Source organism: Cataglyphis hispanica, chromosome 13 (assembly GCF_021464435.1).
Source record: "Cataglyphis hispanica isolate Lineage 1 chromosome 13, ULB_Chis1_1.0, whole genome shotgun sequence".
Taxonomy (NCBI): domain Eukaryota; kingdom Metazoa; phylum Arthropoda; class Insecta; order Hymenoptera; family Formicidae; genus Cataglyphis; species Cataglyphis hispanica.
Window position 1 is genome coordinate 6593122 of NC_065966.1, and position 23086 is coordinate 6616207.

The 23086-nt window shown below is 37.9% G+C and overlaps 3 protein-coding genes and 1 pseudogene across 3 annotated transcripts; 2 read left to right on the forward strand and 2 right to left on the reverse strand.

Moving 5' to 3' along the window:
* LOC126854273 (phospholipase A2-like) overlaps positions 1-15607 on the reverse strand; it is a 179588-nt pseudogene extending 163981 nt beyond the window's left edge.
* Positions 473-1941, forward strand: LOC126854258 (uncharacterized). The gene has a single exon (XM_050600816.1). It carries the CDS (start codon positions 869-871, stop codon positions 1775-1777), a length of 909 nt encoding a protein of 302 aa, XP_050456773.1. The 5' UTR covers positions 473-868; the 3' UTR covers positions 1778-1941.
* LOC126854107 (uncharacterized) lies at positions 11118-13285 on the reverse strand. The gene is made up of 2 exons (XM_050600500.1): positions 13199-13285; positions 11118-11381 (listed from the first exon to the last, which is right to left on the reverse strand). Exons 1-2 carry the CDS (start codon positions 13283-13285, stop codon positions 11118-11120), a joined length of 351 nt encoding a protein of 116 aa, XP_050456457.1.
* A 2968-nt stretch (positions 15608-18575) lies between the features above and the next one.
* LOC126854108 (uncharacterized) lies at positions 18576-20585 on the forward strand. The gene is made up of 4 exons (XM_050600501.1): positions 18576-18580; positions 19080-19370; positions 19765-20169; positions 20267-20585. The coding sequence occupies exons 1-4, from the start codon at positions 18576-18578 to the stop codon at positions 20583-20585; spliced, it is 1020 nt and encodes a 339-aa protein (XP_050456458.1).
* Positions 20586-23086: the final 2501 nt, after the last annotated feature.

Genomic DNA, 23086 nt, shown 5'->3' on the forward strand with positions numbered 1-23086 from the left:
CACAATGGAAGAGCGGACTATATCCACGAGACTGGATACTCCTTATGTCGAAGAATGTTTCAAGATGGAACCTTCTCATTAGGAGCCGGCAACATCATCCATGGTCTGAGAGCTAACCAGACTTCTTTTCACAGCCTTACCCTGGCTGGACGAATTAGCAACGATGGAAGCTGTAAAGGAACGCAATACTCTGATCCTTACGGCACATGGGATGATGTTATTGTTCAAGCTGTCCTTAAGATATCCTTGAGATCATCGCACGTCCCTGTGCAACTAAGCTCAGGGAAAATAATATTGAAATCAGGAACCGTTTGCGCTCTCAGCGAAAGTTTCTGTATTGATTCAGACGACGGCTACACGTACTGGAAGCCTATACCAACATCATCATGTAATTTCCATCGGTATGATGTCCTCTATGAAGGCCCAGCAACCAGAATTGTAGATGACACAATCAATTCCGTGTCTCCAATCATCTACAGCTTAACAACGGAAGACATCACCTTTGCTCTCACCAAAACTAAGGAACAACCCTTGTGTGGATACACTCTACTCTGCACAGAACATCCAATACTTTTTATCCTGGAAACCAAAAAGGGAGATACCTTTGCCAGTCGTGGCATCATTCCGTGGATAATCTAGATATTTTCGCATATATGAACTCTAAATTTGTATATGTAGAAAAACATATTCGTCATCAAATGACTTCATTATATCATAATGTCATGCAACAAAAATGCGAACTGGAAAGACAAGTAATAACTAATGCCTTGTCTTTTGCTACTCTTCAACCAGATGAATTCGCATATCGACTTATGAAGGGACCAGGCTATATGGCAATCATTACTGGAGAAGTTACGCATATTGTCAAATGCATACCTGTAGATGTCACAGTAAGAAGGACAGGAGAATGTTACACAGAGAATGTTACACAGAGTTACCAGTAACTGTACGTAATATTTCCTTATTTCTTACTCTTAAATCTCGAGTAATTACCAAACTCGGAAATCAAAGAGAGTGCAGCTACGAATTACCTACGATATATCGCATCGAAGATACTTGGGTTCAATTTACACCTGAACCTCAACAATTACGACCATTAACAACTTTATCTTGGGACTACTTAACACCAGGACCTCTTGCTATCAGCGGAATATATTCCAAGAAGGATATAGAAAAGTTGAGGGACCACATTATGTTTCCTGCAGAGAAACCTGCTCTCCTCAATACAATCGCTAGAGGACTCACTGGCCATTCCATCGATACGAACGTAGTCTCCATGTACAATCTGCTAGACGAAGCTTCTCTCAATAAAATAGCTGAGAATGCCGCTTCTCGAGTATGGAATGGATTTGTTACATTTGGTTCTGCAACCGCCGGTATATTTGGCATCCTAGTAGTCATTATAAAAATCCGCATTATAAAAATCATTGTCGATACCGCCATTCATGGATATGCTCTACATACTGCCTATGGATGGAGTTTACATTTATTGGGAGCGATCTGGAGCTCTCTCACCCATTTGTTACTTCATCTTGCACGAGGATCAATTAACAAAGACGTCGACAACAAGGACGACATATCACCGTCTGCACCCGAAGAGCCACCCCTATTGCCCCTAGAACCACCAGCGACCGATTGTTCTTTAAAAATAAGCGAAAATGCTGGAGTCAACATCGAATTAGCAACCATTGAGATAGATGATTCTGAAAATCATGCTTATAAAAATCTAAGAGACCAATTGAAGGATCTCGAACAAATCACTACGAAAACATCGTAATTTGTTCTTAAATAAGGGGGGAGGTGTAATGTCCTGCCAATTTTAAAAACTATATTTTAGCTAGTAATTAAGTACCGCTTTTATCCCTGCAAAATACCTATGGAATAATTATGTAATCCATTTGCTTTTATTTTAATTGTTAACTAATTTTATTAATCGCTTATCATTCTAGTTCCATATGATTATCGGGTCTAGAACTGAATATATTTCATCCTTAAAGAATACGTTCGAGTGAGCGCAAGACATCTTCGGCATCCGATGAACTGAGCGATATGCCGAACGCCTGGCGCTTTGAACTGTCCGCCGAACTGGCATCATACTTTGGCATCTTTGAAATTGTGATGGCACACTTTGAGCGCCAGTTCGCCGAGTCAGTTTTTGTCCGGCCACGAATGAAATGCTATCCGGCATTGAGAGTAATGGTGTCCGCATTCGCGAATTGGCAAACGCATGATGGTCTTCAGCCTGGTTAAGACCATGCCTGTTCCAACGTCAATCGTCCCAGAGTTCGGTTGGCGGTTTATCTCGGTGGGGTTAATTTGGGCTTCAGGAAGCATTAAAGAAGATGGTTGTTCAAAGTCCATAAGAAAACATTTTGATTGCCCGCACGCTTCGCCGACTGAGCTGCCCGCGAAATCTCATGAGGCTCCAGGTTCTTTCGGCGAAACCAATTATATGAGCTGAACCGATTCAGCGTCATCCATTTTAAACCACTTTTCGGCCCTTTCCGAGGTACCTACCGGTCATTCAGAAACCGAACAAATAGAAACGAAATTATCCCATAGCCCACGCATGAAATGAGCAATCAGGCGATTCCCCGCCCCACGAAGTTTCGAGAATTTCCTTAAGAGGCCTCTCATATCAGTGAAACCTGATATTGCGAGCGATAAGTCGAACGGACTCGCGACGGCTACAACCACGAGCGCCGAAACTTAATAGGCAGATAAACATATCGATCGACAATTCTCAGAAGAATTGTTGTTAAAAATCTTTCTTCTCGGAAGTCCTCCACTGAATCATTCTAAGAACATTCCAAAGCGCAACGCGTGATCTGCACACGGCCCGAAAACCCTTTGTTTCGACAGTATATAAGCCGGCGATTTCGAACCTTCGGGCATTCAATTAAGAGGTCTTCAAGCATTCGAATCATTCATTCTTACATTCAAGCATTCGAGTCATTTAATTGAAAAGTCTTCAAGCATTTATTCTTAGTTAACATTATTCATTACTAATTCACTACTATTTCAAGTATTCGCTCCGTATTATTCGTTCATTCATTCACTCACGAACTCATTTTCGAATCATTCATCCGCTCTGCACCTGGTCATTGTTCGCGTACTATTCACTATACCATTTCGATTAATATATTAATTGTTATTACTGTCGATTCAGTGTTAAGTTGTGTAAAACTAAGGAAATAATAAAACTTTGTGCATACGTCTGTGTACTTTTATCCGGCCTACCTCACCCACGACCGAGGTCTTAAAGGACGAGAGAAGGGCCTAACAGAGTACGACCAGAACTTGAGCAGAAGGAAGGATTTTCCTGCCACATCACGGTAAGTACTTACAATTACTATAAAACCCCGTCTTTCCATAAATATTAGAAACTTTATTTGAATTGACTGACAACCCCTAATATCATTCAATTACCTTTTCATCCTCTAAATAATAAGAAATCCCCTGTCAAGCATTAGCAAGTTGCTGACAGTTTCCAATCAGTCAACTTTAACCTATTATCCTACTATTATTTAAAACACCCCCATAATATCAATACTAAGTAAGATTTATAAATTCCATGCAAAATATACACTACTATTGTCATTTAAACCTGACTTAATCTTGCAATATTTTGTTCTTTTTCTCGAAAATCCATCGTTGCCGAGCGCTTATGATGCCCCTGGCGACCTTGTCCTTTCTTTTTCAATTCTTGATATAACCCTTAAACCTAGTTGCCGAGCGCTGATCAAGGTGCCCTGGCGACGTTTCCTATCGATTTAAAAACCCCCCACAAGAAATGACAACAGGAGATTAAATTGAAATCAAATTTATTATCTAATATTCCAAACACAACCCAATCTTTGAACCTAGTTGCTGAGCGCTTATTACGGTGCCCCTGGCGACATTCGACCTCTTTTCTAAACCTTCTCTTTCTATCAGAAATTTAGAGTCATAATGTAATCAAGTATTGATATTCTGAGTTCTCCGGCAAAAAACTCTTAAGGAGATTGTCGGAACTACTACGCGGGGACCCTTTGGCATGGGCCCGCAACAAACGTCGCGACTGGGAAACCTGGACGGACTTCTGCCGCGCCTTTTGCCGCCGATATCTACCGCCCCGCTATCAGGAAGATTTAGAGCGACAGATCGCCGATCGATGACAGCGCGAGATCGAGAAATTTGCGCCATACGCCGACACAATGATGACGATGTTGCATCGCGCCGGGGGGTTCATCCGCTAACAAAGGCTCGCGCGAATCTACGCAAATATGCGCCCCGAATACAAGGGATACGCGAAACGCCGCGACGTACACAACCTCGGCGATCTGCCTATATAAATAAATACATAATATATATATATATATATATATATATATATATATATATATAAATGTTGTTTATGTATTTGTAGTATAAATTTACAATACATTACATATTTATCGCAATTGCGACAGAATACTGAATTTACAATATTTTGAATATTGAATTTTCAATATCTTGAATATTGTAAATAAAGAGTAGGCCCGTCCATCGCCTATTCTTGTGAGACACAACCATATATTCTTTTGTCTCTCCAATAAAGATAATCTTCGGATTTATTTCTTGATGATATTTTTTTGCACATCATAATAAGCTTTATGAATATGCTAATAAATCTTTATCATTGTTAGAATATCGATATAATCGGTATGATTGAGAGTTCAATAGTATAAACTTTTTCATCACATCAATGTGAAGGTTTATATATTAGTAGGACATAAGTATACATAATGTGATATTTGTCCAAATATATATTCTCCAAAATATTACAACAAAATTTTTGACAATTAGAATATTTTGAATATTTATAATATAGAAAGAGCTCCTTCATCGCCCATTTCCGTGAGAACGCAGCCAAAATATATTATTTTGTCTCTCCGATTTTAATTTTTTAACATTGAGGCATTTCTTTTGGCTCATATACTCTTACGAGTATTAGGACATATTTTTGAATGATTAATTATTTATCATTTTGGAAAAGGCAACAGTTTATTGCCTTCTATAATTTTCCAAAAATGTTCTCTCATGCATTTAACATTTTTGGAATATTTTTCTTTGCAAGGATTGCCTTCTAGGACTACTGTTGTAGCAAATGCTGCAGCATAAATTCCACAACTCGTCCCATCAGGTTGTGTTTCAACCTTTTCAAAAATTATATCACTTGAGCTTACAGTCAGATAACGAAGATGTATATAACTTTTTTCTTTCGCTACCAATTTATCATATGTACAGCCAGGTAAACTAACGTACACGCGAAGTTTGGTGCCGTCAAAAAAAAATACATCTCCAGTGATTACTACAATTTCCTCCAATTATTTGTACGCTTTTGTCACTATGACTAGCTACAATTATGTAAGGATATTCTAAATATAGCACACTTTGTGTTTCGAAAGAAGAAGTTTCTCTTACGATGCGTAAAAATAAATCCAATGATTCATCATTTAATTGACTTGTTACAGGCAAAACATTATTTTTTACTGAAGAAAGGGAAGGAAACGTATGCTCTAAGACATTTTTATGTCTTATCATATCCTCTTCAGTTATATCTCTTTTACTCGAATGACTTATTATAATGCAGTCATCGTCTTGCTCTTCATTTAGAGCAATAGTAACAGTATTAGTCATTGTTACTTCCATTGGTGAAACGTTCGATTTGAATCGTTTGCTATCTTCTATGCCATTTTCACTTTCTGTAATATTTCTTCTATTTTGACTACGTATTCTTTTTGCTGCTACTTCTTTAGCTTTCATAATATATTTCGGATTTCTTATTGGCATATGTCTATTATAACGATTGTCCAAGATTTCTAGAAGCATGCATTTGTTATAGAAGCGTGTTAAGAAAGGAAACATTTCATTTTGTAACGGGCCGCTTCACGAGCGGTTTCGAATACGCGCGCGGACAGCGCAATCGGGATCAGGATTCGTGAAGTGGGTTGAAACGCAACAGACGTGAGTTGTTAGGTACGTCGTTTATTTGTCACTCTAGGCAATGGTCAACTTTACAATCGGAAGAACGTTTACAATAAATCGTGTTATGATGATAATACTACGAGCGTGTATTATGACGCGAGTCTAGAAGGTGTTTTGCGCGTCTCGTTAAAGGGCCCGGCTCGTGGTGCGGGGTGCGCGCGGTGAGACGGGCTCGTGTTGTCGGCCTCGCGGTTGTTGGCGCGAGGTGCGCGCGGTAAGGCGGGCGCGTGTTGTCGTCTCGCGCTTATTGATGCGAGGTGCGCGCGGTAAGGCGGGCGCGTATTGACACCGTGTGTCAGTATCTCGATATCTCGCAATTTGATATCGTGCGAGATACGTGAGTTCAAACGCGTGTTACGTGCGGCTGGGTGTTCGGCGCGGACTGCAGGGTGTCAGGCCTGCAGTCGGGTAGATGCGTCGATGACGCGGTGCAAGCTCGGACGTTCGGATGGTCGGAGCGTTAGGTCTCGAGAATACTCGAGGAAAGCGGCGAACTCGTCCACTCTCTTGTCCTGTACGCAGGGTTGGATGGTCAGGTGACAGGACCGTAATAGCTCGAGAATTCTCGAGGAAAGCGGCGAACTCGTCCACTCTCGTTCTTATACGGATGGTTTGCAGACTGGAGTTTCGTCTCGAGAACAGATAGTCGAGAATACTCGACGGAGGCTGCGAACTCGTCAACCTCCGGTTCACTGTCTTTCGACGGCTTGGATCGGTTTCTGGTATTATCTCGGAGCGTACTGCTCGAGCGGAATCAGGTGCCGGTCTGGTTTTCGTCTGGCGTTCGGTAGGGCTTTTTATACCCTACCGAAGCGAGCGTGACACCCGCGCCGTTCGCATCCCCCTCGGGGTGGGGAGACGACGCGGGCCTCCGATAGCGCGCGTTTCGGCGATCGGCATTCGCCGGAAACGTTCGGTACCGTTCGGTGCTCGCTTTGTTTATGACAAACACTAACGGCTTGTGTTTGTCATAAACATCGTACGCTTGTTTAAAAATGGGCGCTAAGCGCCTCTGCCTCTGCCCGGCTGGTGTTCGCCGGGCGGCAGACTTCCGACGGGTGACGTATCGGGAACGATGGGGGATGCATCGTTACAATTTCTCCAAAAAATATTATCTTTATCAATACGCAATATTTTCATGCTTTTTGGAGTCCAAACAGCAAAAATACAATATTCTCGCTGTGTAATATTTAGCTGACCTTGAATTTGATAATAATATCGGTGTTTCCGATTCATTTTATGCGGATTTCTTTTTCAAAGATACCTTTTAAAGAAGGCAATGTTTCAATGGCTTTTTCCGCTGTTAAATTTTCAGCTGACAAAGGACATTTGATTTCTACTACACCATTATCATCAATAAGTCCGTCAGAGGAAGCACCCAAATATGGATTTTCAGTATCGATGAATAATCCACAAGGTTTTATTTCTTTATTTAATTGTATAATCAATGCTTTCCTTGCTACGTCTTCATTCTCGCGACCATATTTTGTGGCAGCGGTATCAATAAATGAAGGATATAAAATGGCTTTTACTGTTGCTGCGCAAGACGTGGTCGGTCTCATGCGACATATGATTCCAAAATTGGATGCCGTCAACATTTCTCGTCTCAATGATAACCATAATTCAGATTCACTCTGCTTTCTTGTATCGAATTCAATTTTCTGCCAATTTATCGCATTTTCCAACAATTTTTCTAAATGGTTTTGCTGAAGTTGTTGGATTTTATCAGATGAAAGATCTGGTTTTTGCGATTGCGGACCGTAATAACGATCTGCTCCTGGCTCTCGTTTGAGTTTTTTTTGTCTTCCTTGTGCTTCTCGAGATTCTCTGGTTTTTGCAACTTTTATTTGTCGTCGCTTTTCCAGGTTCTCGACAATAGGCGGAACAGTCTTACACATGCTTTGATGTATTTGTGTAAGTACTTGTTGCGTATTGTATTGCACAACTGCTCCAGCAATTCTAGCATTATAGGAGCCTCGTTTGCCAAAATTAATACGCTTTCCGCCAATTTGTTTGCAGATTATCGAGTTAAACGATTCTGCTGGATTATTTGTTAAATTTAACAATAAACTGTCGGAATAACCACTTATATATTTGACAGCATTTTCTATTTGTGTATAGAGACCGTGGAATTTTAGAAACGGTACATAATTTTTTTCCGTTTCATCACAATTCTCTTTACATGTACGACCACGTGTTTCACATTGCTTATGTAAAATTTTCGCTAAAAATATGGCTAGGAATGTTCAATATATCTCTGTAATTCCATAGCCTGACAATGTTGAGGTTGCCTTTCTTCTCTTCGTAGAGCGGCTGCCTCTATTATTTCTTTTCGTATTTTTTTAATGTTTTTTTGTACAACATTTCGCATCTGTACAAAGCCACGCTGTCTACGCATTTTTGATTGAGCCACAGCTTTTAGCTTCTTGCATAAATTACGAAGCAAATGATTAGTGCATTCAATTTTTTTTATTCTAACTAAAGAATATGGTCTGTTATCAAGAATGGCCTGATAAACGCTACTGTCACCATCGGCAACAACCGTTTTATAAATCAGACCATGCATTTCAAGGCTACATTTGAAACCTTCTACGATCGCATCGCTTTCCATGCTTGTGGAGCTTGCGTTTCGATCAAAATTTTTATAGCATTTGTGAGCATTTGGTTCTATACCGTTTCGCTCAGCTATATTACATAGCGTGCAAAATTTATTGCGGATACCAACAAAGAGAATCTTTCCCGTGTGGTAACCAATTATGGCTCCAATACCGGAAGAGAATCGTAGCCACTGCCGTACGATCTCTTCATCCAACTACCATCCGCTACGACTGTTATATACGGAATACCGTTTATAACTTCGTTTTTTTCAATAGCGAGTTGCTTTTCAGTTTCGCCAGCCAATTTCATATTTTCCATGGCTGTTTTTTGAAAATCATTGACTAAATTTTCTCTGTATTTTATATAAGTCGGCTCGGACATACAAGGAACATTCATGGCTGCACACAGCTCTTCTAGCTGGGCAAAACCAATTCCCGTTGTAACAGTTCCTGCTACAGCGGCTGTATTAATGTCCAATGTTTCCGGCTCTGTGGGTTCTAACCAGATGTTGGCTTCATAATTACACATTTGGCATTTGAAGAACTACTGTGTCATTAACCCACGACGACGAGAATTTATGAGTTTCCAATCTTTAAATTGGCACTCTATTCCTCGCGCATGATTATTGAAAGTTCTGTGGATTTCATTCCACATAAAAGAAATGTCGACAATGCGACGGCCTTCAGGCATGCTTTTATGAATACGATTTATATCCAGAAGGCCGTTTTCGATAACAAAATTATTGTTATCTTTGCAAAATTCAACATTTTTACAAATACCTGTATTTAACTCAAGGCACGGCATTGTTTGGGTACTAATTATTGAATCCATTATATCGGGAAGTAATTCAATTTTGCAAATTTATAGATTCATTAGTACCCTCAGTAATGCTAGTGTGTCGAGAGTCATTTGCCTCTTGGGTCTTTATTAGCTTCAATAACTGTCGCTTGTAAAAAGATTAATGGATAAATATCTTATAAAATATAGCTACAAAAATAAGATCATTCATTTTATATATTCTTGGAAAAAATTAAACTCTGAAAAACAAATGCAGTCTTTTGTTTGTAAATTTTTTAAGTGCTACATTAATTATATAATGCTATTATATAATTAGAAAATACATTAGAAAATATATTGATAACAAAAATGCCTCTAAAATATTTTATTACAATCATTACGCACATGTAAAACCAGCTCACGAATTGATCGCCTCTGGCATATATTTTTTAACCAAAGCGCACATGCAAAACGCATTTGATGTGAAATATTATAATAACTGACTAACTACTCTTCTAACTACTATTTTAAAATACAAATATAATAAATTGTAATAAAATATAAAGATAAGCAAAAGACTGCGTTCTTATTTTTCAGAGATTGTTAGATTTTTGCTTTATACACACACACACACAGATATATATATATATATATATATATATATATATATATATATATATATGAATAATTAAAGTATCCTAATTTAAATTTTTATTTAAAAAAAATTGATTCTAATATCTTTGGTAAATAATTATTATAAAATTATTTTACCTTTACTTTTTTATTAAATTTTATAAATTGGAAAAAACAAAAATAGTTTTTGACAGAACCATTTTTTAAATAAAAGTTATAAAATTCCTGAGGTTATTAAAAAAATCAAATAAAATGACTTTATAATATTTAAATTTATATTTATATCTATTATTTTAATTTAATTAAAATTATTATTAAATTTTATTTACATTTATAATTTTTATATAATTATTTCATTATATAAACAGAGATATTAGAATCAATTTATATATACATATATGGTCACAAACTTTATATAATACTAATGTATTGTAGAATTAAAATAGAGTCAAAAATTCTAATGCAAAGATATCAAGGTTGCAATAATTTTTTAATTATAAGTGATTATTGCTAACAATATTGCATGCAATTCATATCCTCCAATTCTTAGTTATATTGATACATATACTGATTTGTCATCTGTTATTGGTTACAGATAAAAAAAAACAAATAAATTTGTACTAAACTTATATCAAAACCCATATAATCAAAATAAATAATAATATAATAATTAATCAATATTTTTAATTATTATTTAATAAAGAATTAAAGATTTTATATACAAGTATAGTTTGTTAATTTGAGGTAATTATCATATATAAAAACAATAAAATAGCTGTGCTAAAAATCAATATTACCTGGTTTATAAAATTAATAACAAATGACAGATTAGTACGCGTGTATGCACGAGATGTATGCAATAGCATGTATGCAATTGTAAACTTTGATCATTTATAATTATGAAAAACATTGCAGCCTCAAAATCTTTGTACAATTTTATATAATTGTAAACTCTATTTTATCCCTAGAATAAATTATTGTATGAAGATGGTGAGACAAGTTACATATAAGTTATGTATATATATATATTTTTGCAATAAAACTCACCTTTCTTTTCCTCCCACTCCCTTTGGGAGAGGAATCCTTTCGGATATGTCCGTTTATAAATTGTGGCCATTGTTGCCCCAGCCGTTGTCTCCCCGGAGGTCGTCGGCCCGGCTGCCATGGCCCCGGCCGTCATCGCCCCAGCCGCCATGGCTCCTGCCGTCGTCGGCCCGGCTACCATGGCCCCGGTCGTCGTCGTCCCAGCCGCCATGGTCCCGGCCGTCGTCGCCCCGGCCGCCATGGCTCCAGCCGTCATCGCCCTGGCCGCCATGGCTGTCGCCATCCGCAAGCGCTCTCCGGCAAGCTGGTTGCTCTTCGGGCTGAAAAGAAAAATATATTAAATAAAGAAAATAAAGAGTATGGTCTCTCTCTTTATTTTGTATTTTAAAATTTTACTTTTAGAGAAAAGAAAGAGAATATATAAAAAAAGGAAGGAGAAAAAAACAAGAGAAAAAAATTAGAGAATAAGATTAATTTTTACATTATTGTAATTTATGTACCGTATATTTATTACAATACACATAAATTTCAATAATGTGTAACTGATAATGTTATTTATAATAAATAAAGATACTTACTTTGTCTTAGCTTTGTCACCGGCTTCATTGGCACTTTTGGCTTGTTACACTGTGGGCGGTCTCAAGACAAATGTTTATGTTCTGACCGATCCCGAGCACGTGCGCCGTTGCCACATGGTTCACAGTATCGAAAGAGAGAGCGAGAACGAATGAAGAGCAAGCGAGATAGATAACATGAAAGAGTTCCGAAATCTCGCTCGCGAGGCTCGCTTTATGTATAATCTCTCGCATTATATAGAATAGAATAGAATAGAATAATCTTTATTGGTCACCTCAGGGTTTCAATTACACTTCTGATTTACACTTGCCCTCTCCTTATCACCCCGACCTGGCTCTTAGCCTCACAATCTAATTCCCCCCTCCCTTTCTCGCCTCTTGACCTTCCCTTTTCTTTACTCCCTCCTTTGTCCTTCCTTCTTCTCTTCCTCCTTCTTATCTAGACTTCTTCTCCCACTTTTCTCTCCTCATCCCACTTCCATTCCTTCCCATCTATCCACAGCCTCCTATTATCCACCAATATACTTCTTCCTTTCCTTCTTTCCTCCCTTCTCCACCAGTCTCCTTCTTATCCTCCTTTCTTCCATCCGATCCTCTCCCTCCTCTCCTCATTCCTCTCATCTCCTTCCTCCATCCTTCTCTTCCTCCTTCTCCTTCCCTATCCTTCTATCCTTCCTTCCTTCCATTCCTGTCCATCTTCCATCCTCTTTCCATTCCATTCCTTCCACTCCTTCCATTCCTTCCTTCATTCCTCCATTCCCTTTCCTTCCTTCCATTCTTCCCTCCATTCCCTTCCTCTCTCTTCCTTCCTTCCTTCCTTCCTTCCTTTCTCTCTTTGTCTCCTTTCCTTCTCCATTCCTTTCTTCTCCGTTCCGCTCCTCTTCCTCACCTTTCTTATTCACCCTTCTCACCTTACTCCCTCTGTCCATTCCATCCTCTTCCTCTTTCCTCTCATCCTCTCCTTCCTCCTCCTCTCCTTCTCCTTCCACCTCTTCCTTCCTTCCTTCCTCCTTCTCTCTTCCTCCTTCTTTCCTTCTCCTCCTTCTTTTCCTTCCTCCTTCTTCCTTCCTCCTTCCTTCCATCTCTTCCTCTTCCTTCTTCCATCTTTTCCTTCCATCCTTCTCTTCTTTCCTTCCTCCACCTTCCATTTCCTTCCATCTCCTTCCTTCCTCCTTCCACTCCATTCCTTCCATTTCCTTCCATTCCTCATCTTCCATCTTTCTTCCTATCTTTCCCTCCTCTTCTTCCTTATTTCCTTCATCTCTTTCCTCTTCCTCCTTCCTCCTTCCTCCTTCCTCCTTCCTCCTCTTCCTTGTCCATTCCGATCCATCTTCTTCCTCTTCCTCCTTCCTCTTCCATCCCTTCCATCTCTTCCACTCTTTCCTCCTCCATCTTTCCTCTCCCTTCCATCCCTTCCATCCTTCCATCTCTTCCTTCCTCTCCATCCTCCTTCCTTCCATTCCATCTCCTTTCCTTCCTCTCCTCTCTCTCTCTCCTCTCCTCTCCTCCTCTCCTCCATTCCTTCCTCCTCCTCTCCACTCCTTCCATTCCTTCCTCCTCACTCCATATCCTTCTTCATTCCATTCCTCCACTATCCTCCACTCCATTCTTCCTTCCATCTCCATTCCATTCCATTCCATTCTCTCCATTCCATCCTGTCCATTACTCCCTATTTCCTTTCTCTTCCATTCCTCTCTCCTTTCTAAATTCCATCCTATCTCTCGATCATCACCTCATCCTTATTTGACCCTTCCCGCTGTGTTTGTGTTGCTCCAGACGTCTTCTCTCTCGTCAACCTCCTTCCTCTCTCTCTCTCATCAGTTCTTTCCATCCTAACCTCCAACTGCCACTATATCTTTCGCTCCTTCCAATTTCCTCAACTCCTGTCCGTCTTACTTCCCTCCATTCTCCTCAAACCTCTATACTCTGCACTTCCTTCTCCTCTCCTCTATTCTTTGCATTTCCTCTTGCACCTGCCTTCCAAGCCTCTTTCTTCAAGCACCCTTATAATCAACCTCCTCCACCATTCCCCCTCCAGGTCCCTCTTATAATCTCTCGCATTATATATCGTTATTGTAAAATTTTTGTTTTTTGGACTTATTGATTCGAAAATAATTACAAAGATATTTTACTGATTAAAATAATATCAAACACGATATAAATCGGATAATTTTTAATTAATTACATAATTAAAATTGATTACTTATTTTATTAAAAATAATCCGATTTATATCATATTTAGTGTCATTTTAATCGCAAAAATGTAATTAATTCATTACAATTATTTTCAGATATGTAAAATGCGAAATATAGAATTTTTACTTTCTATAGTAAGGGTGACATATATACGTCTCAGATTACCGATAAGGGAGTCTAGCAAGCGAGACTTCGGAACTCTTTGATTTGTCATCTCACTTGCTCCTTCATTCTTTCTTGCTCTCTCTTTTGTCGATTTTTCAGCGGGATCTTTCCTTATCTACAAAATATACATCTTTTATAAAATAAAAACTTAAACTTGCATTTTGCATTTTATCAATATGAATATAAATATAATGGATTTTTGAGATTATTGCGATTAAAATGATACCAAACATGACACAAATCGGATTATTTTTAATCAATTATTTCATTAAAAATTATACGATTTATGTCGTATATCATTTTTATCGCAAGACTGTTATTAATTATATTTATATTCATATTGATAAAATGCAAAAGCAGGTTTGAGTTTTTTTTTATAAAATGTTTATATTTGGTAGATAAGAAAAGATCCCCGATGCAGAAGAATCGACTAAAGCAAGAGCAAAAAAGAGTGAAGGAGTAAGCGAGATGACAAACATCAAAAAAGTCTCACTCGCCAGGCTTATCTGTAATGTTTGACGTATATATATCATCTTATTATATTAAATAAAATCTCTGTATCTCACATTTTATATGAGTGTTACAAAGAAAGAAATATCGGTAAGATGAGTAACCGCACTTGCTTAGTGACGGACTCTCTTACCGCATACACTCGGGTTCGAATCCCGAGCAAGGCGTAAATTCGCCACAGTATCGATACATCGTATCGTCCGCATCATCCGAATATGTGCCCGCATCGTCCGTACCACTCTGATATGTACCTGCGCTAATATGCGCAAAGGTACTCTTTTACAATTTTTTTTTTAATATAAAATAATTGCTAAATTGATTTTATACATAAAAACATTATTTCTATTTTATGAAAAAATTATATAAAATTAATTATTTCTATTATGGATTATTTTGTATATAATTAATAATAATTGTATTATCTTTGTATAGTATACTTCATATGTTACATACAAGATGTCCCTCAAAACTTCTAAATTTAAATTTTGCAATGAAATAATTCTGAATATATAAAAATTTTTATCAATTTTTTTATCAGTATTTTTAAAATGTAATAGCTTTTACTTTATAACAACGATATGATTGCCTGTGATTTGCCTGTGAAACAAACTTCAAAATTTGATTTGTTAATCGCGTGCCAATTTCACGCAAGTTTGTGCCAACACTTATCAGCGAGTAAAGCATAGTAAACTGAAAAGAAAAGTCCTTTACTATAGTCGCTCACGAGGATTGACACAATTATATATATATATATATATATATAGTACAATATATATTTTATAAAATTTTCTTAACTAATTATTTATAAGAAAAATTATTATATAATAAGCAAATCAAATTTGTTTAATTAAATTTATATAAAAGAGACTAAATTTAAGAATAACTGATTATAAAATTTTTCTAAATAATTATTGAAAATTATTATTTTACATTAACTGAACAAAAGTCCTTCACCATTTTGTCCTATAACGCAATAAAAGAATTATTATTGATATGTAAAGTCTGGTCAATCATCGCTGATTTTTAGCCGGCCGCGCTGTAAAAGCTGAGCGGTCACGCACACTACCAGGCGGACGCACGTCGGTGAACCGCGCTATAATAGCTGAGCGGTCACGCACACTATCAAGCGCGCGGCTCATCGACGTGCAGTTGACGAGATTGACGAGACTTTACTCAATAATAACTCCTTTGACGTTATAGGACAAAATAGTAAAAGACTTTTCTGTTTATTTTATTATGCTCTATCCGCTCACGAGCGAGCACTGTCTATATTATATATATATATATATATATATATATATATATATATATATATATATATATATGGCCAATATTAATATTTTAATATTTTTTTAGCGGATCAATAAAGCGGTCAGAAGGGCTTTCAATAAAGAAAAAAATAAATAAACGGCGTTATATGCCCGCAACGTCCGCACCATCCGGATACATGGCCGGCTCATCCGCATCATCGGAATAGGTGTCCGCATCGTCATGTGTCTGCACCACCCGGATATGTGCCCGTATCATCCGCATCACTGGGATATGTGCCTGCATCGTCCGCACTACCCGGATATGTGCCCGTATCGTCCGCACCACTGCGATACGTGGCCGCCTCATCCGCACCAGCCGGATTTGTGCCCGCATCGTCCGTACCACCCGGATTTGTGCCCACGTCGTCCGGATCATCCGGATATGTGCCCGCATCGTCCGTACCACCCGGACACATAAATTTTTTAATTTTGTTTAATTTTTAATTTTTTAAATTTTATTTAATTTTTTAATTTTAATTTTGTTTTATTTTTATTTTTATTTAAAATTTTATTTAATTTTATTAATTTTTTAATTTTATTTAGTTTAACTTGATTTTTCTTGATTCAGTTTTATAATGTAATTTAATTTATTTTATTATTATAATTTAATTTTTATTATTATATTATACTCATAATTAGTTTTAGTTTTAGTATATAGTTTTAGTTTTTAGTATATAATTTTAGTATATAATTTTTTTTAGTATATAATTTTAGTTTTCACACACACACACACACACACACATACACACACACACACACACACTCCCTCCCACACACACACACGTATATTGTATTTTAAATATAAACAAAATAAAGATTTTTAAAATATATATATAATTTTTGAACTGTTTGTCTGTCTGCTTCTATCCGTCTGTTCGTCTCTTTCTGTCTCTGTCATTCGTCTATTCCATTATTATATTCTCTTGTTCGTTTGATTTTATTTTATTTTTTTCTACTTGATAAAAATTCATCATTTTTATTCATTATTCATTATTCATCTTTTATATTTTATAGAGCATAAATGAAATATTGTATATTTTATAAATAAAAAAAGTATTATATATGTGTGTATGTTTCTGTATATACATTTGTTGTAATAAAAAAAATAACTTGTACATCTCATTTATGTTGTATAAAATAAAAATACATAAATTGATTTATTTATTTATTTTTGTGTAGAAAGATAAGAATAAAATAGAATAATAAATATTGAACAAATATATAATAATGGGAATAAAAGGATAATAAATGAACAAAAGGAGAGAGAGAGAGAGAGAAGCGCAAGTGAATGTATAAGTGAATATGCGAGGAGCATGAAACGATACGTAGTACATAGTGAGCGAGCGATTAGAAAGAGACAGAGTGAAGAAGAGATTGAAAGAAAAAAGATAAAGAAACTGCAATAATGTTAGTGTATACATACTCTGCAAACATGTATTTTGCTCTACACACATGAAATAGACGAAGATAGTACGAATATATCTGTCTTTGTTATGTAAGATTGCAGCTCTGTCTATCGCGACATCACGCAACTAATCTACTGCACTGTTTTACTCTTCAGCCTCGATCTCGCACACACACATATGCACGAAAATTTTAGATTGCATTAACTTTTTTATAAAGCTTCTAAACTCATTTCTCTAAGTTCACTGATACTCTTTGATGAAATGCCAAGTCGGATTGTTACTGATTAGGCACGTGCAGATTACAAATTTTTTGTATTAAATAAATGTTGACGGCAGAAGCCGATAACTAAACTGTAATTTTGTAATTTTTTTTCACTTTTTATATGAAATCATATCTACCCGAGTACGTTATTATATATACTTTAATTATGGAAAAGGATTTATCGATATTTATAATAAACAAAAAGATTATACACTTTAACTTAATATTCGCGTTTTGATCGGTAAAACAGATCTTACGGATCCCCTTAAAACTAAAAATTTTATTTTGGTTGGGTTGTATCATTCGGAATTGTTGGCACACAATAAAAGCTGGGAAAAGGCGGAACACATATAGCGTCGATCCATATACTTTACCATCCGCACAACGATTATGGGATGGACTTCGCTTCCCGTTGTAAACTATATGCGTGGACAAAGTATATTCCGCGTTGCCTACGGGGTATTTCACTTTCAGAGGACATATAATATAACCAAAACCTTTATTTTATTTCAAACTAAACTGATTTTCAACGAATTCGTTTTTCTATGCTTTAAAGTACATGAGATATATGAGTTTCAAAAATTTCGTGATAGTATATTGAAGATTTATATTGGAAATAGGTTTGAGTTTGATAATGTCGGATTTTTACGGCAGGGCGATACCGAGGGAGGGTTAGTTTTATAAGTTTGCGTAATGTTCAGTATAAAAGATTTTGTGCATAAATCTGCGTACATCAATACAGCCTACCTCATACAGACCGAAGTCCTTGAGGACAACAAAAATAGCTGAATTGTGTTCAATAAGCTTGTCAAAATTTATACTGCTCATGTCAGTTAAAATTGATTCAGCGCTTCGGAATCAATTGCTGAGAACTTATTACAGTACCTTAGGGCAGAGCTACCAGATTGAGACGGTACTGCGCGTTTACAGCGTGTGGAGGTGATAGACTGGCAACGTACACAAAGGCATGAACACTCGTCCGTGGGCGCTCAACACTCGGCCAGTTTCGGGATATAAATGGAGACAGATATATCATCTTTTATCTCTTTCTCTCTTGAGCTGTAGAGCGTGCTATGGCGTGCGGCTAGATATGACGTGAGTCTCAAAATCTTGATCTGGCGAATTGATGACGCTGCGCGCGCTTATTCTTTTTTATTATTTTTTAATTATTTAAACTTTTACATATTGTAAATTATTAATGGTAACATATGCAAAATATATATTTATACACAAAAGAAAATAAATATAAAATTGAGGACTTCCGTTTCCGGTGTCGAGTGGTGTGTGGAGAAGTGGTTGACGTGTGTATTTTGTGGGTAGTAAGGAGTTAGAGTGAGGAAGGAAAGAGGAGTGAGTGTGTTGGTGGGAAAGCGTGTGTGAGAAAGAGCGCGGGGAAGTGAAGAGCAAAAGTGGAGGCGCGGTGTAGGGCAGATATAAGAGCATAAAGGAGGTGTGGAGCAGTGGCAATAGGCCATAGAATATAGCGGAGAGCGTAAGGCGGCTAGTGAGGTGTGACAGGAGTCGGCATAGAAGCGCAAGGAATCCGATCGCTGGTCATTCACATCAAGTAAAGTCGAATCGAGAAATCAATCAGGCGTCATCATCCGGCAAAATCAGATCATCGAGGTCAGATCGATCAAGATCAAAAATCGTTCGGCGGTCGAAGATCCATCAAAGATCATCAGTCATCAAAGATCGAAGCATCCGGCATCGCGAAGATCCGAGAATCGGCGTCGGCATCGAAAGATCCAGAAAAAGTTCAGAAGCTCGAGATCAAAATCCAGAAAAATCCGCATCCGGCGATCAGAAATCGGCGCTCATCGCATCAAAGATCGAAAGCATCGGCATCGGCATCTCAAAATCGCGTCAGATCAGATCATCAGAAGTCGTCGAGATCAAAATCAAATCGCGTCGGCATCAAATCAGCGCATCAATCGAATCCGCGATCATAATCGGCGAAATATTCATCGGAATCGACTCAGCATCGCGTCATCCGCGATCAATCGAGAAATCGGCATCGATCAGATCCTCGCATCAAATCCAGGATTCGATCCATGCATCCGGCGCTTGCATCAGATCGTTTCATCGGCGCGTCAGTCGTCAGATCCGAGATCGCGGCGACATCGATCCGTCTCGAGCGTCGGCATCGTCGAGAATCGGATCAAGCATCCGAGATCAGAATCAATCGAAAATCGCGAATCGATCGTTCGATATCGCAAGAGATCCGTCAAAATCGTCGAAATCGGAAAATCGAGATAATATCAATCGCTTCGCTTCAGATCCGGATCAGTTCAGAACTATCAGTTATCAGATAGTCGGATCAAGCCGTCAAAGGAAGAATATCGGAAGGATCTGTCCAGAATCCGGCAGGTTCGGGCGCGTCGCGTCAGTTCAAAATCGAGAGCGTCGCTCAAAGATCGAGGACAATCCGAACTCTTTCGTCCGTCGAAAGAAATCGATAGATCAAAGAAATCTCGAAGATCGGCGTCGTCGTCGTCGGATCGAAGCATCAGAAATGGTCGAGATTTACTAAAACTCGATGAAGAGATTCATCACGAGTTAAGGATCGAGAAAAGTCAAATCAAAATCTCAGAAAGAAGTTCTAGAATCGTTAAGGCACTCAAAGTGGACAATTTCATCGGATCTAAAAGAGGATCGAGAATGGACAATACAGGGAAATGGTGGTCAGTTATCGTTATGTCGAGGAGAACAAAAGGTAAAGGATGTCAATCGCTCAAGAGGTAGAATAAAGGGATAACAGACCAGATCCATCAATCATAGTCAAAGAGATCGAAAGGACAGGCAGAAAAGTCAGGTGTGGATACAAAACAGATCAAAGCAAACTCGAGAGAACACAAGTGAAATGTCGATAAAGATTTCCGGCATCAAAGATCAAATCAAAGTATCAAAGTCGTCGGATCAAAGTCGGGATCAAATCTCGTCGACAAAGAAATCGAATCGAGATCAAAGATCCGACTCAGATCATCGAAACTTGTCGGAAATCGCGTCGAAATCGCAGTTCGAGAATCATCGATCCAGGCTAGAGAACAGTCGAAAGATGAGCTGGAATATCGGGATGGATATTCAGAAGTCTAGCTAGAGGTGCGTCGCAAGTCGTGTCGGCGCAAAACAATTTGGATGGATGAGGAGATGGACATAGATAGAAATGAGATAAGATCAGCGATAGGAAGATTGAAAGATAATAAAGCGGTGGGTTTGGATGGAATTCCGGCGGAGGCGTGGAAATATGGAGGAGAGGGCCTGGAGGAATGGGTATGGAAAATATGCAATAGGGTTTGGAGGGGAGAAGGATGGATAGAGGAGGAGTGAGGGAACAGTGTGCCGATATTAAAGAAGGGGGAGGGGGAGAGAGTGGAAGAGTATAGGGGGGTGTCGTTGACCTCGACGCTTTATAAGGTGTATGCTTCGGTGTTGGCAAGTAGACTAAATGAGGAGGTGGAGAAGAAGAGTTTGGTACCGCAGAATCAGACCGGGTTTAGGAAAGGGTTAGGGACAATGGACAACATTTTCATACTAAACTATTTAGTGAATAGACAGTTAGGGAAGAAAAAAGGGAAACTAGTGGCATTTTTTATAGATTTGAAAGCAGCGTTCGACTCGGTGGATAGGAGGAAATTGATGGAAGCGATGAGGGAGAGGGGGTGAGGGAAGGACTGGTCAGAAAGAGCGAGGATGTTTTAAGAGAGACTAGGAACAGAGTGAGGAGGGGAGAGGATTTGGGAACAGGTTTTTGGACAGGGAGAGGAGTAAGGCAAGGATGCCCTCTGAGCCCTCACCTATTCAATTTGGTAACGGCCGATTTGGAGGAGGTAATGAGAAGAGGAGGATGGGGCGGGGTTATACTAGGAGGGATGAAGATATTTACCTTGGCATACGCGGATGATGTGGTTTTGATAGCGGAGGAGGAGGACGGGATGAGGAGTATGATTGGAAGGTTAGAGGACTATTTGGAGAAGAAAGGATTAGAGCTAAATATAGGAAAGTCAAAAATATTAAGGTTTAGGAAAGGAGGAGGGAGAGTAAGAACGGTAAACTGGAGGTGGAAGGGGAGGAGGATAGAGGAGGTTAAAGAATTCGCTTATCTGGGGTATATAATGCAGAGAAATGGAGGACAGGAGGCGCAGATAAAAGTCGATCAGGAAAGGCACGGCTGTCATCGGGTCAGATATAGGGTCGGGCGTCTGGGACGGTGCGGAGCGTCGCTAACGCCGATAGGTAGTGTGGACAGTGATCGAGATATCGAGTAAAATTAGAGGCGTTGAAAGGTTCAAGGCGTATCCGATCGTATCCGGAAGTCGATCGAAATTTCTCAGGATAAATAAAGGAATTAAAAGATCCGGAACATTTCCTCGAAGGATTCGCGGATCGGCATCGAAATCGGATCGCAAAGAAAGTGTCAGGCAGATCAAAGATCAGCGTTCAAAATCGGCATCATCATCCCAAAATCAGAAATATCAGAAATCAGAAATCGGCATCAATCGTCAGTCGTCGAGATCGAAGATCCGGCGTATCGAACGATCGATCAATCAAGATCAGTTCTCGGCATCAGGATCAAAGTCATCGCGAAATCGATAAAGCATCAATCTCCGGTCTCATCCGGTCGAAATCAGTCGAAATCAATGTCGGCGAGATCAATCCATCGTCTCGGCAATCAGAATTATCGGGCATCTCTCCGGAAATCGTCCGAGACTCTCGAAAATCATCGAAATCAAAATCAGATCAAAATTCAAATCAGTCACTCAAAGAAATCAAAATCGCGCATCAAAAATCGACTCCGAAAGAAATCGATCAAAGATATGAGAAATCAAAAGATAATCATCGATAAAATGATGAATCATGAGATCTCAGTCGAATCTCAACATCGAGCTCCGGCATCGAAAAGTCCTCGGAAATAAAATGCTGCAATATGATCGGTCCGAAATGTCAGAGATCAGATCCGATCAAATCGAGATCATCAGTCATCGCTCAGATCAGATCACGTATCATCAATATACGTCGTAGCGTCTACCTAGGGGAACCAATAAATTCTATCTATCTATCTAAATAAATATAAAATTGAAATATAATATATAATATAATATACTTTATATATAAATTAAATAATTAATTTATATTAAAAAATATATATATGTATATATATAAAAGATTAATTAAATTAAATAATAATAATAATAATAAAATTAATAATAATCCTACTAATAATCATAAACATTTTAGTACATTAAATATATTTTAAATATATAAATCCACTATTGGCCAATATATAGGTCTTTTTATTAAAAAGATTTCTTGTCTTTAAGAGAATAATAGTAATTAAATAATATTCAATTTTTAGATGTTGAAGTTTATGTTCTTTTATTTTTATTGTATTTATATATTGTATTAACGTATATGTATTGTTACGAAAACTGCGAGGAGATGGTCTCTTCCGTCAATAAATATTATACAAAAATTACATTTTAATATTTTATTGTATGAATTTTTTTCAATATAATGTGTAAAAATATAAAACATATATATAATGTATAAAAAAATAATAAAAGATACAAAAGTAAAAAATAAAATAAAGAAATGTATATA

Bases quoted from the DNA above. Each gene is read 5' to 3' on its own strand.
- LOC126854258 (XM_050600816.1), top strand. From the start codon at position 869: ATGCATACCTGTAGATGTCACAGTAAGAAGGACAGGAGAATGTTACAC.
- LOC126854108 (XM_050600501.1), top strand. The intron at 19,371-19,764 runs GTCGTCGAGATC...GCTTCGCTTCAG, and splicing joins GTCAGATCAGATCATCAGAA to ATCCGGATCAGTTCAGAACT. The intron at 20,170-20,266 runs GTCAGTTATCGT...CATCAATCATAG, and splicing joins GACAATACAGGGAAATGGTG to TCAAAGAGATCGAAAGGACA.
- LOC126854107 (XM_050600500.1), bottom strand. From the start codon at position 13,285: ATGGAGAGAATGGAATGGAATGGAATGGAGATGGAAGGAAGAATGGAG. The intron at 11,382-13,198 runs GTGAGGAGGAAG...TTTTCTTTTCAG, and splicing joins GGAATGAAGAAGGATATGGA to CCCGAAGAGCAACCAGCTTG.